The 16,859-nt window shown below is 41.1% G+C and overlaps 1 protein-coding gene across 1 annotated transcript in view; it reads left to right on the forward strand.

Annotated features, from left to right (window-relative positions):
• The first annotated feature begins 647 nt into the window (after window positions 1–647).
• MAP2K1 (mitogen-activated protein kinase kinase 1) overlaps window positions 648–16,859 on the forward strand; it is a 43,310-nt gene continuing 27,098 nt past the window's right edge. Inside the window, exon 1 of the mRNA XM_082488869.1 lies at window positions 648–1,000. Within this exon, the coding sequence (XP_082344995.1) occupies window positions 921–1,000 (80 nt within the window). The 5' untranslated portion in view covers window positions 648–920. The remainder of the gene's footprint in view (window positions 1,001–16,859) is intronic.

Here is a 16,859-nt window from a genome sequence, read left to right on the forward strand (position 1 = left end):
CTTCACCCAGAGCCGCTGGGCTGTTTTGCTTTCAGACTCGTTTTACTTTTTATAATTCACGGTTCTGTAACGGCGACCCTCGGTTCCCATTTTTAATTCAGGAGTTTACTTTGGGAAAAATCTAGCAGCCCTTAGTACCCCAGCGGAGGCTTACGTTTTAATTATAAACCGAGTAGTTAGCACGTGGGAGAACGTTAACGATCGCGTGCGAGGGCCATCGGTGAACAGCTCCGCGACACCTCGGTGTACCGGGGGCGTCTCTGCGGAGGAAACGTCGCCGCCTGTTGGAAGCAGCTGTTTTACTTAATCGCTAAGAGGATTCCACCCCCAAAAAAACCCACCCTAAACCAAAAACGCCAACCATAAAACTTTACGGCAAGGCCCTAAGCCGTGAGAGGCGGCGGCGGGGCCGAGTGGGGCCGGTGCCGGTGCCGGTGCCGGTGCCGGTACCGGTCGGCGGAGGGAGCGGCTCTCCCGCACCGCCCCCGCCCCGCAGGTGCGGGCAAAGCGCAGTGAGGGCAGAGCTTCAGCGCGGCTTCATTCCTCCACACTGCGCATGCGCCTAGCCACCGCGCCTGCGCGCTGGGTGGGCCGGGGCGGTGCGCGCAGGCGCAGTCGCAAAGAAGGGCACATTTTGAGCCCGGGCAGTTCTCCCCGTCGGGAGCTGCCGGGAGGGAGCTCAGCGCTGCTCCGCCGGGGGAGGCCGGCGCTGGGCGGGAGTGGCGGCGCGCCTCGGTCGGGGTCTGGCGGCACCACCACCGCAGGCACTCGCCTGCTGAGGAGGCTGCCCGCAGCCCGCGGGGGCACCGGCGGCGAGGGGAGCCCCCAACTTTGCTCCGCCGCAAGAAGTCCCTCGAACCTGGCCGGAGTGGGGCCGGGGCTTCTCCGTCCCTTACCCTCTGCGCCGTCCGGGGGCGAAAATGCCGAAGAAGAAGCCCGGACCGATCCAGCTTAACCCCGCTCCGGATGGATCCGCCGTCAACGGGACCAGCTCTGCAGAGTGAGTGAAGCCGGTCGGGGGTGGCGGGGGGTCCGGCGGGGCTGCCCGCGCTCGGCGGCGGCCGCCGTCCCGCGGCCCTGAAGTGACGGGCGCGGCCGCCCCTGCGGCAGTCTCCCCGCGGCCGTGCGGGGGGTCTCCGGCGCACCGGCCCTCCCCCGGGAAACCCGCGTGTCCCGGGGCCGGGAAGCGGTACCCGCGCTGCTGGGTGAGTTTCTCCTTAAGCCGTCTCGCTTTGCACCCGCACGGCCTGGTTTCCAGAAAAATCAAAATTCCCGATTCCCGGGGGTGCGTGCCCCCTGCGTGGAAGCGACTGAGAGGCTCCTCTGCGGAATAAGCGGTCGGTGTCTGCGGCAATAAGCAAACTTCTATCAGATCTGCAAGGTAAATGAGCTGGGGAGAAAAAATAGAGGAAAAGTTGTATAACTCTCTTCTCGTAGTTCATAAGGGCATCTGCTGAATTCTTAGGTTATATAATTATCTAGTAAGTGCCAAACTACACATTGCCAATAGCGTATTTCCTAAATGTGTGTGCCTGGGAGAAATTATATTGAAAATCCTAGATTTGTTGAAAAGGTGTTTTGGTTTTCCTCCTCCTTGGCTTTAAACCAAGCTTACGCTGGTTTCAGTAAATCTGTTTTTCAGTAATTAGCGCATAATGATTGGTATATCAGTGAGTGTGTTTGGAGAAAATGCTTCTGAGCTTTCCTGTGTGTAATGCAAACATTTTGCTGTATGGAGGTGTGGAAGGTAGGTCTGAGCTAATCATGGGTACACTTTGGGGAGGGGGGGGAAGGACTGAACGCTGGATTCTAGCGCGTGGCTCGTGAAGCCTCTGTTGAGTGTGTGGATCAGGGGGAGTGCGGTGGCTTCAGTTACGCAGGTACGGTGCCAGCGCCCTAAAGTAAAAGGTTTTTCTTTGAGGTTAACACGTCTGTGATCACCACCTAAATTTTAGGTTAAGGTGATGGGCTGGCTCTTAACTGAGCCTTGTGACACAGGTGCATCTTAGAAGAGATTCTTGTCCCTGTATTATCAGTTCAATCTTGGATATGTAAACGGAGCTCTGATACGCTTAGGTACCACCCTGACAAAGGCGAAATTGCAGTGAGATCTACAAGTCTTGGGCTTTAAAGTGCCCCTGCATGTATTGTTGTTGCCATCTCATTTAACCACCCAAACATCTCAAAAAAAAAAAAAAAAAAAAAAAAAATTTGTCTAGCAGCTCCAGCTGTGACATTTCTAGCAAACTCTTTGATTAACTGAGAGATGAGCTGTTTAAAAACTATTCTCTGGCAGGAGTTACTGATTATATCTAAGTAATATGAACTGAATATTATGCAGGTTTTGTTCTGGATTGATAAGGGGAAAATACTGTTTTTCATATCTGCCTGTATAGCACTGTCCAGTTAATTTTCTTCAAGGTAGTTGTGGATACGTTGACTTAGTCTGTCCCTGTTGCATATTACTTTTGTTTTATAGAATAAATCTGATATACCTATCACTTGCTTATTTTGATACCTGAAGCTAATCACTGAACATGCAACATATTAAATATCCTATTTCTTCAATATTTTTTTACTCAAAACATGTCCTTAATTTAAATTGCTTTTGCATGTCTGATACTCATTTACTTGTTGGAAACCTTTGGAGACTCATGGGATTGTTGTCTTGTTTACACCGATGAACTATCTTGCTTCATTTTCTGTTTTGTATGTTGATTTCTTTGGTGTCTGGGTCTCCTAGACTTGTGCTCTTTGCTGTATACAAGACCTTATACCCAGCTTTTGTCAGGCTTAAAGATATGTCAAGCATTTTTAAAAGAAGTAGTTCAGTGAAAATAAATCCAGCAACCTGTTGTCCTGTAAACAACCATAATTAATTCATTGTGGAAATATCCCCTCATTCTGCTAATATTAAATTGTCATTGTGAAAGATTTCAAATACCAAGGAGTAGTTGCATCAGAACTTGGAAATGGGTTTTGGAATTAAATTCGGGGGGTTTTGTATGTGGTTTATTTTTTTTTTTTCCTTCATCTGCAAGATTGTTTCTTTTTTTTTTCTCCTGCTCTGTGTGTGTGGTGTGTTTTTTTTTTTTTTTTTTTTTTGTCTGCCCTCCCTCCTCCCCTGTTCAGTGTTTGAAGTCAACAGTAGAGGTGTTTGTCAGGCTGTATACATTGTGAAGTGTTTCAAGTATGCTGTGCATCTGTGGACTACCATATTAATGCTTTCTAAAGCTCTGTTCCTGGTATAATGGAATTTTGGCTATGCGAGTCTCCAGTTACTCATTTGCTTCCCCCATATACAAACCTGTCACTTTGCAACTGATCTCGGATGCTTCCCTGTTCTTTTTCAGGGAAGAGAATCTCTCAAGAGAAAGAATGAAAAGAGCTCAAATTACTTAGCTAAGTGAAATGATGATCCAGAGCGAGGTGGTATGATTGCTGTCTGTAAATGCGAGAAGGACCTGAACATCCAGAAGGAAGGAAGTTATTTAGGCCCAAAGGCAATGTTGGCACAAAATCAAACACATACGGATTGGCTGTCAGTAGTTGTACATTGGAATTTGGAAACGTTCTAGCTGTCAGAGGTGGAAGGTTCTGTAACACATTCTGACAGCTATATGACCCTCAGAATCTCTTGCTAGTTTTAAAATATTGAAGCTTAATACTTTTAGGAATGAGTACATATGGTACGTTGTTGTCCTGGCAGAAAGGAAGGGGAAAGGGAGGAAATGCAAGAAGGGACTGCATGATTCAGGATGTCCTGCTTTCCATTCCTGTCTTATCCTCTGTCTTCATCCTTATTTGGCAATGGGAACTCATTGACTAAGAAAAAGTTTATAGTGTGAGGTGTAGGGCTTTAAGAAGTATGTGTGTGAGGCTTGGTTCTCACTTGCGTGACTCTTCTCCCCCCTGTCAACCCGTACCCTTTGCTGGCAAGATAGTATAACGGAGAATTAGGGTACTTGCAGTTTAAAGATCTGTGTACTGAATATTTTAATGAAAATTTCACAATGTTGATCTCTTGAAAGCAGTTTTTCTTATTTGTAGCTTGTTATTTGTAGCGATTACTTTAGTTATTTGTACGGGATGTTGTGGTTCTCTCTGGGGCCTTCTAAATCCCTAGCTACCCTGCTGGACAATAGAGACAACTTAATAAAAGATTTTCCTATGCTGTGGGCTTCACTTCTGCTTTTGACACTTCCTTCTGAGAAGTGGTTGCAGAGAGAGAGTTGAACCTGTGCTGCTGTTCTTGAGCTCTGTGTTCCTTCAGATCATCATAATGAAACCAAGAGGACATTGGTCAGCTGCAAGTTTAATTTCATTCTGGTATCTTTGGAGCTGCACGGTTATACCTGTGCAAAGATTTTTGCAGAGAAAACAGGGCAAAAAACCCAAACAAACCTGAAAGAAAATTAGTAAAAGGAATACTTACCTTTGACTGAATATGCTGGCATAGTTTACTGTCTTAAGAGCCAAAAGAAACAAGAACAAAATCTCCACTTTGTTCCTTTCAAATTTCTGACTCCCTTTGAATATCTGACAGTTGTTACCCAATTTCTGTGTTTCTCTAAATCCAAACAAGACCCAGAACATGAAGCCGAAGCTCTGCAAAGAAGCAGGAGGGTAGGTTTCGAGATAATGCCACTTTCTGTATTGATCGCAATAAGTTTTTTGTTCACATGAAAAGAAAGTTACTTCATGTCATTCTTTAATCGCCTCTTTACAAAGAAAAATGTAAGCAGAGGGAAGGGTCATATTTATAATGAGAAAGTTAATTTGATATAAAATGCCAGTGAAGACGAGGTACAACTAGTGTTTATCTTGCTGTAGGTAGTCTCCTAAATGCCAGGTAAGGCATGTATGGGGCTCTGTACAGACTGTGCTGAAACAGAAGTTCCACCATCTTGTCTCAAATAGGATTTTGTATTGAGGTACATATCTTGGGTGTTTGGGTCTTCTGTTTGTTGTTTTAAACTGTGACACCCTGGGTGAAAACAGCATTAAACAGCTGCCTAATGGTTCTGTCACCTGGCAGAACAGAATATGGGCAACTTACTGTTCCCCAACTTTGTTCTCTGCTAATGGCTTGTCGCTGAATACCTAAACAGCTGATGCTATTAATATATTATGGTCATGTCACATTCTTACTGATTTTTAACTGCTTTGGCTTCTTAAAATTGATATTTGAGATCCAAATAGATGGTTGATCATTTTTTAAAATTTAAACCAAATATCTAAACATGATTAAGTTACTCAAAGTGCTTTTGGCTGAGATGGTGCGAAATGCGAGAGTTCTATAGTTGCAGCCTTGTAATATATTTTTTTTTAAATCACTACTCTTTTTTTTGGTGTTCATCAAAAACTATTGTCTGTAAGTTAGACTGCGTTGAGTTTTGAAGTGTTGTACTGATCTCAGGGAAGTGCATTAAAATTTATTAGTTAAAATGCCCATGTCCACAAGTATATACATAGGGAAAAAAATTGAGGAAACCTGTGCCTTGAGATCCTAAATTATGTTGGATGAGATAGAATGTCTTGGCATATAATGTAGACTATACTCACAGCCTTTTTTTAAAGTGCTTACTTGAAAAAGTGAAATAAATAGTCAATACAACATATTTTATCATAGAGCACAACAATCCAATGAGCCACCAAAAAAGCATTATAATTACTCTTCTAATTCATTTGTCTGTCGTGGAGATTACTGCTGCAGTTAGGAATGTATATTAATGTTTCTTGTTGCTTAAAACTTGTAATTACAGAACAGTCACTTTATGATTACTTTTCCTGTACATCAGTTACATTTGGATGTCTACAAAGTAACTGCTCTGAAGCCTTACTTTTTACCTTGACTGTGTAAATAAAAACTTCCCTGTCTTTGCTATTGTAATTTGAACTTTCCAGAAGTACCTGGGACTTTGCTTTAATTTCTATATTCTATCAAATTTTTTTTTTGAGTGCCACTGACTTTATTTGTGTTGTATAAGAATTCACATTGAAAAGGTGATTTGGATTGAAATGCTGTGGTTTTTTTTTTTTTTTAATCTGTTGAAGGAATTCCAAAATATACAAGCTGCGTATGTGTTTTAGCAACAACTGGCATCTCCGAAATCAAGCCTAAGCTATGATCTCTGCTCTGGGAAGACAGGGCCAAGCAAGTCTCAGATGTGACAAAGCGAGGCATGATTTCAGGTAGAAGGGGCAAAGTAAGCTTATATTCTTGGCAAGGAGGACTGAGAGAACACTTCTGTTTTGTGTTTAGTTAGATAAAAATGTAAAGAAAAAAAGTAGAACAAGGAGTTTGCGTTTTCCTTTAATATGCTGTGAAGAAGTCGTTGTTTGAGAGGCATTTAAGAAGATATTGTCCACAGGTCTTTATCACCTTAGTAACTCTATTTCTTTAAAGGACACAGCCTGAAAGAAAATCCAAGGACAACTGTGAGTGAAAACAGCCCATCAGACATGGAGCTGTCGGTATTGGTGGTGCCTACACCGGTGACAAGCGGTTCTGGGTTTTCTTTTAAGTCTTAACTATAGTATATCTGGGCCTTAGAACTGTTCAAACCAAAGACTAATTTCATAGAACTGAATGACTGGCAAAATCCAGTCATAGGTTGAGAACTGCAGTATTAATTAGTCAGCTTTTCCTTGTTGCTTCTTGCTGTTTATTCTGCTTAAATTGCACTTAAGGTCATGCATTTAGGGAAGCCCCTGAATAGCTGGCCTGACCTCTGAGTACAACTGCCTGTATTTGATAGTCAAAGAACTTGGGAATCATGCAAAACTGGTTTGAACTTCAATTTGTATTACAATTTGCAAAATAAATAGTTGCTTAGTTGCTATGCGTCTTGCAATTTCCAGGTTTTACAATATCTTTCTCAAGGGAACTTCACTTTGGGCTTTGTAGGAATAGAAAGGCAGATGGTCTCCCATCATCTCTAGTGTGGGGTGGTTTGTTTGTGTGTGTTTGTGTTTTTTTTTTTTTTTTTTTTTGACTTGAGTTCTTTGGTTGTTAAGTTTGCATTGTGAAATGGAGTGGCACAGGGGGACCAGCCGAACCAGTAGGCTGTTTCCCAGTAGACCTTGTTCCAAGAGGATTTGTCCTCCATGGAGTAATTTTTTTTTTTTTTTTTTTGTCAGTTTCCTTGGATGTGATTTTAGATGAAATGGAAGGAAGACTTTCAGCACAGTTAGTTTTAATGCTTGCTGGGTCACTTCTGCCTTTGTTCGGGGGGGATTTTCTTTCTTTGTTTTTAAAACCAAAAAGTCTCTGAGGAGGGGCAGCCCCTCTATGGAATTTCTTTGACTTCAGAGGAGCTTCTTCACATGTGTGTAGTGTTCTGGAAGATTAGATCCTGGATTTTTATGACTGACCTGACTGGATTGCAGTTGCATTGCATGCATACGTGGAATTACTGCAAACTTGTAAATGTTTTTAAGAAAACTGAAGGAATTTTTTTTTTTCATCTCCTACTAATGATTAACCAAGCTTACAAATACATCTGCTATGAGAGAATGCATCTTAGGCAGGCAATCCTAAATGCTAGATAATTCCAAGAAAACTGTGAACCTTTTATTATTCACTAAATCTTCCAAATTTACATTAAAACATATGCACTCATAACATTCTCTTTAAATGTGTCTGATCCTATGTGTAGTCCTTCATTGAGTTAGAAATAGCATTTTAATAATAATTAAGAAGCTAATAGAACACTTGATCTGTTATAATAAAATAGCGGAAGGTAAGAGCCTGCATCATCTTCATAACTCCTTATATTAATTCTGAAAAAAATCTACAACTAAGTGTACACAACTTGTACAGAAATTACCCACGAGTGGCAAATTGACCTGTGCTGTTCTTATTTGATGGCAGCTTTTAGTTTACAATTATGGACATAGGAAAGATTTTAAGACACTTAATACTGAGGTGGCAGTAAATACCAAGTCTTGTTATGTACTTACACTTATATTTAAGTATAATGACAGTAATGGAGGCATCCTTTAGTTGTTATGAAGTTGGTTTTGTTCAAAAAGCATAAATCAGTTTAGGAGAGTTAAATAAAAAAAGTGTGTAAAAATAAATGTTGTTGCATTCCAGTGGGATGAAGGGTAAGGGAAGTGCAGGCTGTAAGTGTGGATCCAGCCACTTTTCCTTTTTTGTCCCCTAGAGCACCAATTCTGTAGATGGTTACAAAGGTGTGACTTCTCAATTAAGCATGTGAAAGGTCCTGCGCCTTCAGAAGTCCTGTCCTTTCTGTGCCCACATCTTCACTATGCTTCCTTTCTTCTATCAACTCTTACAGTGAGATGTGTGCACTGATTTGACTGAGAATTTACCCACCAAAGAAGCCCAGACTAGTTTTTGGAGGGCTCTCCTCTTGTGCTCGCAGCAGCATTGATGTAGCCACATAGTGAACTTAATCAGGGAAGTAACCAGTCTGAAAATGTGCAGTATTTCTTGTTAATTTTTAAATTGATCTGCTATGTGAATAGGCTATTTGGGAATGAATGGCTAGGGGCAGAATGAGGCAGAGCCACCTCCTTTGGCAAGAGCCCAGGCTTTTGCAGGATTAAATGACAGAATACTTGGAGCCTGAGAGGTGCCACTGAGATGCGTTGAAATTCAGTAATTACAACAATTTCTGAGTAGCGCATCTTTTAATGAATAGTCATAGGTCTCTGTCTCAAGAGGATCAGATCACCTCTGAGACCTTCCAGTGTTATCTAGTAGCCGAAGAAGGCTTAAAAATACGAAAGCATGAAAGAGACTAGGTAAACCCGATATGTAGTTGAATTATTTATTTGGCATAACAACAGTGCTACTGTTGTTAATGTGGGCAATGGGTCTTTGCTTTAGCACTAGCTTAAAAAAATAAAATTAAAATCGTGGGGAATTTGCATAAGCTGATGAAATACATCAGCCAGTTACTTGGGTGGGTATTGACTAATTTATCTCTATGTATACAGGGGAAATATTCTGAAATGAATTGGGGAAGGAATTTTCTTTTATTTATGGTAAATCTAGATGTTCACTTTAAGTTTTAAATTTTCCAGTAAAAAAAATCCCCCCCCAGCTTCTTGCCTGTGTTGCTCTTTTTACAGCTGCATTTGTTCTCCCATCATTGCCCTGGGGATTGACTGGGCTTTCTAAAGTGGGCAGATTTCACTGCCAAAACACAAAAATGTCTCTTTGAGAAAGCAATGTTAGTTGGCAACATCAGTTTCTAGCCTGCTGAATTTTTGGGGAGTGGGTTCATTCTTCCAAAAACTTTTTACATTTTTTTTTTTTAAAGGAAGCAATGGATTATGTTGTTTTTCTGAAGACTTACTAACGCGTTGCTAGAAATTAGCAATCGGATGATTTCTGATTTGATATGTGTTCAATATGACAGGCAAAAACTTGATTATAATTTGGAACGAATGTGCAAGGCTTTCTGCCAGTTATTGCCCACAGGAATTGAACAACTGGGAAAGACTAATTCACTGCTCAGGATCTCTTTGCAAACATCTGTTGAGATGCTGTTGTCATCCCAAGTCTTGTCTGAACAAGAGAAGAGTGAATTCCAGCAGAAATTATACCTACTGACAGCTGAGGATGTGGTCTTTCACCTGGATTCGGTCACCTCGCAGGCATCCAGCGGAAGGCAGAATACAGTGATGTCCATGAGTGGGTGACACATGCAAAAAAATAAGAATGGAAGCAGATTATTTGGCTTTACATGCTGAGAACTAGGAAAGAGATATTCCAGCAGTGTGTGATTCTTTGGATGAACAAGTGGCATCTTAAAAATCTACTTACAGGTTTTTAAAACAAACCCTTGAAACTTCCTGGCAACTCTTTCTTTTAGTGTGTGGTTTTTTGTTTTTGTTTTTTTTTGTTTTTCTTTTTTACCAACTCAGCATTGTTCTGTGCTTTTCCAGAATTTTTTTCAATGTGATGGGAAGATGAGTCAGCAGATCTAATGTAGCAAATATAACAATTGCAGAATGCATTTTTTTGGAGGGGGGGAAATATTCAACCTGGATATAGGGGTGTGTGTATTTATATGTGACTATTTCTATATGTATTGGTATAGTCTATACATACACTTAGTAAAAATTACTGATTTCTTCCACTAAAGGGCTATACTGGAAAATGTTCTGTGTTATGCAATCCATCCATTTCAAATATAGGCAAAGATCTAAACCTTCCATCCATGGCTTTTTCTGAATCCCAGTTACAGGTTGATTTTTTTGTTTGTTTTATGTTTTCATCTGCACATTCTGTCAATTTTCTTTCCCAGTCCCTGGTGTGTTAACTGCAGCTTTTGATGAAGTTTGTGCTTCTGTGCTCCTTGCTCAGCTCTTGCACAGAAGGCGTCTCAATTCTAATCCCGGATTTTTCACGGGCCTTGTAAACCGATACTGTAACTTCATCTTTATTACTGTAGTGTCTCTCAAAGGCTGTGTACCGCATAAGGGAGTCGTGAAGGTACAGTTACCAGTAGCATTGCACATATTTATCCCTTCGTTTTATCACTAAATTTAACTCAAGAGACATAAAACAGTGGAAAAGCAGGACATATGTGTGTTGGCTGATGATCAGAATTTTATGATTTATGTTTATTCTTGGTGTTATGTTTTAAATACCAGGGAAAAATAAGTTTCTCTTTCTGTTCATAAGGCAGTGTTAATTGCCCTGTTGCTCTTTTGTTCTGGCTGTGTGTAGTGCTGTCTGGGAAAAATCAGTGGCAGGTGCGCAGGTATTTATGAAAGGGAGATAGAGAACTTGGATCTCTGGTTCTGGAGATTCAGTTCTTGAATTTCTTAATTTGAGATGGCAGAGCTTATTTGTGGCAGACTTTGAATTCAATGCTACAGTAAGTCCTGAGGAAACTTTTTAACTGAGGAAAAAAAAACAACCCCAAAATCAAAAACCCAAACCAGTTGCATTGTTCAGCCACAGAGCTAAATATGTGAAAGGGGTGCCTGAGCGTCCCTGGCAGCTGCTGCCACCCGGGATAAAGGGCTATAACTCCGAGTGGTGGCTGGGAACAGCTGCGAGAAAATCTGGTAGGAAAAGGCACTGAGGGTGAGAATCCGGTGTCTGTCCGTTTGTGCCACTGCTCGCATCTGTGGCTCCCTTTGGTGAACTCTGTCCTCGATTCAAACATGTTGCTTGGCATGCTTCTGCTTATTTAAGGAAAACATAGCCTGAAATGTTTAATGGGATAGTGGTTAGGCTAAAGCAAAAGAGGGAGGAAGCTTAAAGCAAAGATTCCTACTCATCAGCTCAGGCTATAAGGAGTTTTTGAAGTTAAGCTGTCAAATTGGTTGGAGACTCAACAGGAGATTTGAAGTCATAGCACATATTTTCTTTAAAATATGTGGCTTTCAGCTTTAGAAAAATGAGAATTCTTATATTGAATTAGTCTAGCTGGATACTTTTTTGGACATAACAATATTTTTCTAGTAGTTTAGTTTTACATATCTTCTAAGAAATAGATTTTAGTCAAATTATCTGCCTCTTACTGGGTATTTTTTTTTCTGTTGGTGTTAAACCTCAAAATATCCCCTGCCATGTCTGTTGCATTGTGAAAGTGGAACAGTGTTTTCAGATGTTAAAATTCATGATAGAAATGAGCAGGTATATTGGGCAATCATATATCTCACCTAAAGGTAAGGGTAATTTATGAAGGACCTCTGTCATGTTGTAAGAATTGAAAACAAGCAGGAATTGAAAAATAGTGTATTTTTCCAAAACAAGACTCATTTGCACTTGTAGCAAGTTTGGATCTCTCCGAGTTGTTGTTTTAACTGTAAGTTTAATGTGGCTGCACTGGAGTTAGCCCAGACATAGGCACCTGTTCTGTGAGCTACGACACTTCTGTAGTTACTTCATCTTCCGTGTTATTCGGTGAACTGTTTAGTGAAAGGAGAGGTTAAATAAAAAATTTGTCATCTTGCCTGGGTTTGGCACAGTCATGCAAAATAGTAGTCTGTCTTTCCAAAACTGCAGAATCTCTTCATGTTCCTAATACTTTATTTCAGTTTCCTGATTGAGGCTGTTCATGGAAACGATGTAGTGAACTGCCTACTTTCTTCTCTGAATTGACAGTTGTGTAGGCTTGGGGAAAGCATTACTGTCACTGTTCTGGAAAACAACCCCCAGGCCTGTATCCTCGTGTGACAGTAGATCTGAAAGTAAATGCACTTCTTTATGCTTTCACTCATGCTAATTGTTCAGCTTGCAAAACTGATAGTAATAACTTTGAACAACTATTTGACAAATTACTGTTAAAGACACTGTCAGAATTTTTTTCCCTACCACTTTTTTTCTCTCTAAAGTAGACTTCAGGGTTGAGCATAGCTTTAAAGTAGCCTTTAGGGTTGAGTACATGACTAATGTGAGAGTTAGTACTCCAAATCCTTGAGAATTTTTTATTAGTGTGAATTAAGAGTAAGGATTTCTTTTCTGGTTTTAGTATGACATTATGTACTAGCAGACTAAAGGCAGCGTTTCTCTTCTCATTACTGGTTCAAAGAAAGCACATACGCTCTAAAATGCCTAATGCATCTCTTCCAGGAGTGCTTTCTGCAGTTCTGGGGTGGCTGTCCCCAAAAGCATAAACGGAGAAGTCTCCTCTTGCCTTCCGCCCATTTCTTTATAGAGGGGGAGAGCACTCTGCAGAATCTGTTACTCCTCCCTGTGCGTAGGAAATCAGAGCAAGGAAATACAGGGTTGCGCAGTGTCCCATGACGCTAATGTGTACCCACAGTGCCCACCCCTGTGTGGTATGTACATGTTTACAATGGTAATAGATCAGGGGTGTTTTGATGTTTAAAAAGAAAGTTAGGGTTTTTTTTTGGGGGGGGAACCCCAAACCAACGAAAGCAAAAAAACAACTCACCAAAAATCCAGAACAAAACCCCACAACCAAAGCTTTGGGGACTTTGCTATGATAGACTCAAAAAAAGTGACCTGGTAACCCGGTGAAGAGATGGTATTTTCAACACATCTTGTCCATTCAGGAGTTTGTGGATGAGGCCATGTGCATCTCCGGGAATGAGTGAACAGAACATCTAGTCCAGCAGCAATTTAGAGCTGCTGCTCTGTGCTTACTTTCATTCTTCTAAGCATCTGGTTTTGGCGGCTGTTTGGAGGTGGGATACTGGGAGAGGTGAGGCAGTTCGGAAGCTCTCAGATGAGCTTCCATGCAGGCAAGGTCTCACAGAGGCTGGAAAGCCCCCAGCATCCTGTGCAGTGATTCTCCTCCAAAAAACCTTTCTCATCTCTGTGGTCCACCACAAACTGGCTGCAGGAGGGGTGGGTGTGGGTTCCCCTGGGATGACAGATTGCAGTTCTGGCCTCTAAAATGGGTATTTTTGCAAAGTGTAAATGGGCAGGAGTATAGGTGAGCATTCTCTGTGTAGGTGGGAGGATCGTTGATGTTTGGGGGGCGGCTGTGTGTGTTTGGTAGGAGGCTGCACTCAGATTAAGTTCTGTTCTACATTGGTTTTAAACTTCTGAGGTTACAGAAGTGCTGTGAGACCAGAAGGACGTTGCACTATCAGCATACCTCCTGGAGCACAAAACCTAAGAAGTAATGTTGACTTAATAGGAAGGATCGTACCCGATCAAGTGTGGGTGGAGATAGTTTCCCCCTCTAGAGCAGCTGGTACCTGGTGCTGCACTTAGAGGGGAAAAACAAACAAATAACCCCCCTAAAAAATTGTGTTAACTTTCTGTTTGGTCTGGAAGAGAGAGATCTTGTGATAATTGTATCTGAAGTCCAGTAGTTAAGACACTACACTTTTTTTACAGTGGTATTGTCTGCTAGCTATACAGCATATTTATCCATTCCTGCTAGCTGAGGAAGAATATATTTATTGATAGTGTGAAATTACACTGTGTCTTTAACATATGGAGCAAACAGCACTGACCTTCCTGTGGCTTCATTCAGACGATCACATTACGAAAGCTGGATTCTTCCCCTAGTGCAGTTTGTTTAGTATGTGCTTGGCTTTAAGACTGATAGCAATAAATTAAATGATAACCTGTGGCTTCAGAGTAGTGCTTGGAACAGGGAAGCACTGAGGTGGTTTGATTTCCTGCTTTGATGGAAGGAACTCTGGCAAAGGCGTAGGGCTTTGACAGGCAAAAAACAACTCCCAAGACTGCAGCAGGTAATGGTGATGAATTTTAATAGGAATCTTTGTCTCTGAATAAGTTTTATATAAGATTAAGTAACTACTAGTGCTCTTCTGGAGGTAGACATGAACATGTTAACATGCTGCTACTTTTAGCTACTAAAGCTTGCTTAATGTTTTCATGGTGTCCTAGTGATGAACTGATTTAAGTGTTCCCTCTTCTGTGTTTTATATGTTGGCTTAGTTGTCTTTGTAAAGCTTCATATGCACTGATTTACTTATCCACCTGTTTGTGTATGTGACTTGCACTGCAGCTTGGCGGTGGTGCTTTTGCATGGTGAGGGTCCAGGTAACAGGCAGTTACTGGTTGGGGGTAGTATTCTTACTGTAGTTCGAGTTCAAAACTGAAACAGTTGAGGTCCTGCCTTCTAGAAATAGTGAGAGTAGACTACCACCACCAATTTTTTTTTTTAAAGAGTATTTGTCATTAAATTTGTCTATTTACATTTGAAATTGATTGGTATTTAGTACTTCAAGCAAATGACCACAATGGAAAAAAGAGTTAAATTCTGTCCTTATGTCATTCAAATATAAAAGTACTCAAGATGTTACTTATAGTTACATTCTGAATAGTAATCTGATAATGCATTTGTTGGGTTAATATCTTTCACAAAAGAAGTCTTCAGAGCAATTTCCTGTACAGTTAGAGAATTGGTCCTGAAAAATTCAAGTGGCATCTGAGAACTTGGTTGCTGTTATTGTCTTGCATGTCACTGCACATAATGAAGGTTTTACCGTTAGAGCTCAGAATGTTCTGGTGATTTTGCTGGTGGCTACGTTCTAGATGGAGAAACCTGATCATCTGAGATTCATGGGACCAATACTTTTCCATCTATGAGAGCCTTTGGAATCTTCTGACTAGTGTTTGAGCGAGGACCCCAACAGTCATTTATACTTTCAAGCAAGGGAATGCCATGTTTACTGACATTGAAATGAGCAATGTCTAAAAAAAAAAAAGCTTTATACAGGCATACATTAGACTAACATAGAGGTGATAAATGCTATCATAGCAAAATTTTTTGTTAAAGCATCAGCATGACTGTTTTGTTTCATCACGCTAGCATTCTGTCTGCTCCAGGTCACATGCTGAAGCATCTCTGTGTTGTCTCCAAACCCAGAAAACCTATTCTGCTTGGGGGGGGGGGAGCACAGTTGTTTTCTTCAAAACATCAAGAAAAGCCACATTGCATTCCTCTTTCTGTGTCTGTAGTTTTTTTATTTTTCCAAATGAGCAGCCCTGCCTTCTTCAGTAATCCCTAAAATGACAGCAAGTTCCTTCATCAAAACTTGTAAATGAAGATAAAGAACACTTGTTGCTGTGGCTTACTGGACCAGATTTTTCAACGGAAACTGAAATTTCCTGTTAAGGTCATATTTTCTAGGGGAGAGTTTGGTTCTGTTTTGGTATTCAGTCCATATGCAGACTTCATAGTCTGTGTTGCTAGCTTAGCTCATCTGAAAATCTAGCCCTGTATATCAAAAGGGCCTTTAATATATAAATATATAAAATTATGTCTAGGAGCTTGATAGATTTTTATTTCAGAGATGTTTAAGTGAATTCAACAAAACTGTTGAGTTTCAACAAAACTGCTAAGTTACTTGGATGTTCCTTCAAATTCTGTTGTATATTCTGAATTGTCTTGGCTTCTTCTGAAAGAGACATCCCAGGACGTGGATGCTGAGCTCTTGTCGATGTGGTCCTGACTTCTTTAAAGCAGCGATGCAGAGTAATAGATCTGTCTCTGCAAAAGACACATCCATTAAAACTGCCTCATTAATTTAAGATGTTTTGTAGGCTGTATTTTCTGGGCAGTCATGATTTTGATATAAGCACAGGGTAAAGGCAGGTAAAACGCACTGACAAAGTTTGTTTTGAATGGCTGAACACAAACTGTCAAGTTACTCTGCTTCTAATATAAAGAAATATTTGAAGGATACTATCGTGGTAAGTGGCCTCAAAAATACCAGGGCTCTCCATTCTCAATTCCTGCTAGTTGTGTAGGGTTTTATAGGATAAAAATAGTCTGTACTTCTGAAAAATGCCAAGGTTTAACGTACTGCTCAATAAAAAAAAAAAAATACAGATTTTATGTATCTGTCAAGTGTGTGTAGAAAGCTTGCTGTTGTTCAGGCCTGCTGCAAGGGGGAACCACCCGAGCAAGCAAGCAGTGTGTTCTCTGCCTTGCAGGTCACCGGCCACAGCACTCTGCCTCCTCGCTGGCCGCAGGCAGCAGTCTGCCGCGGGGAGCGTGTTGGAGTGCCCTGCTGGCGGGGTTTGTCCGTGTTTGTGCTTTGAAAAACACGAGTTATGTATTCTCATGGCAATAACCTTCTAGGGTAAAATCCAGAATTTGCATCCAGCGTTCATTGTTCTGGAGTTCGTTGTAGGAAAGTAAGGGGTGCTTAACTTTGCTCGGATTTTTCTCTTGCGTTCATAGTGTAAGAAGAGCTAGTTCAGCTGTGTTCTAGAAAAGATATGCACTACTTTGGCTTCGGGCTGGGATTTGTTTGCTTTACTGGGCACACTTGAGGGAGAGGGGAATCCACTTATTAATTTGCTTTATGTTCCGCATTTTAGGAATTAGATTTCAAAAATGTCTCTTTGTTAATGGTTTATCTTTAAAATAGTCTGTAATTCAGATTAACTGGAATGTTCCTATAAGCCA

Source organism: Vanellus vanellus (assembly GCF_965231255.1).
Source record: "Vanellus vanellus genome assembly, chromosome: 11".
Lineage (NCBI taxonomy): Eukaryota > Metazoa > Chordata > Aves > Charadriiformes > Charadriidae > Vanellus > Vanellus vanellus.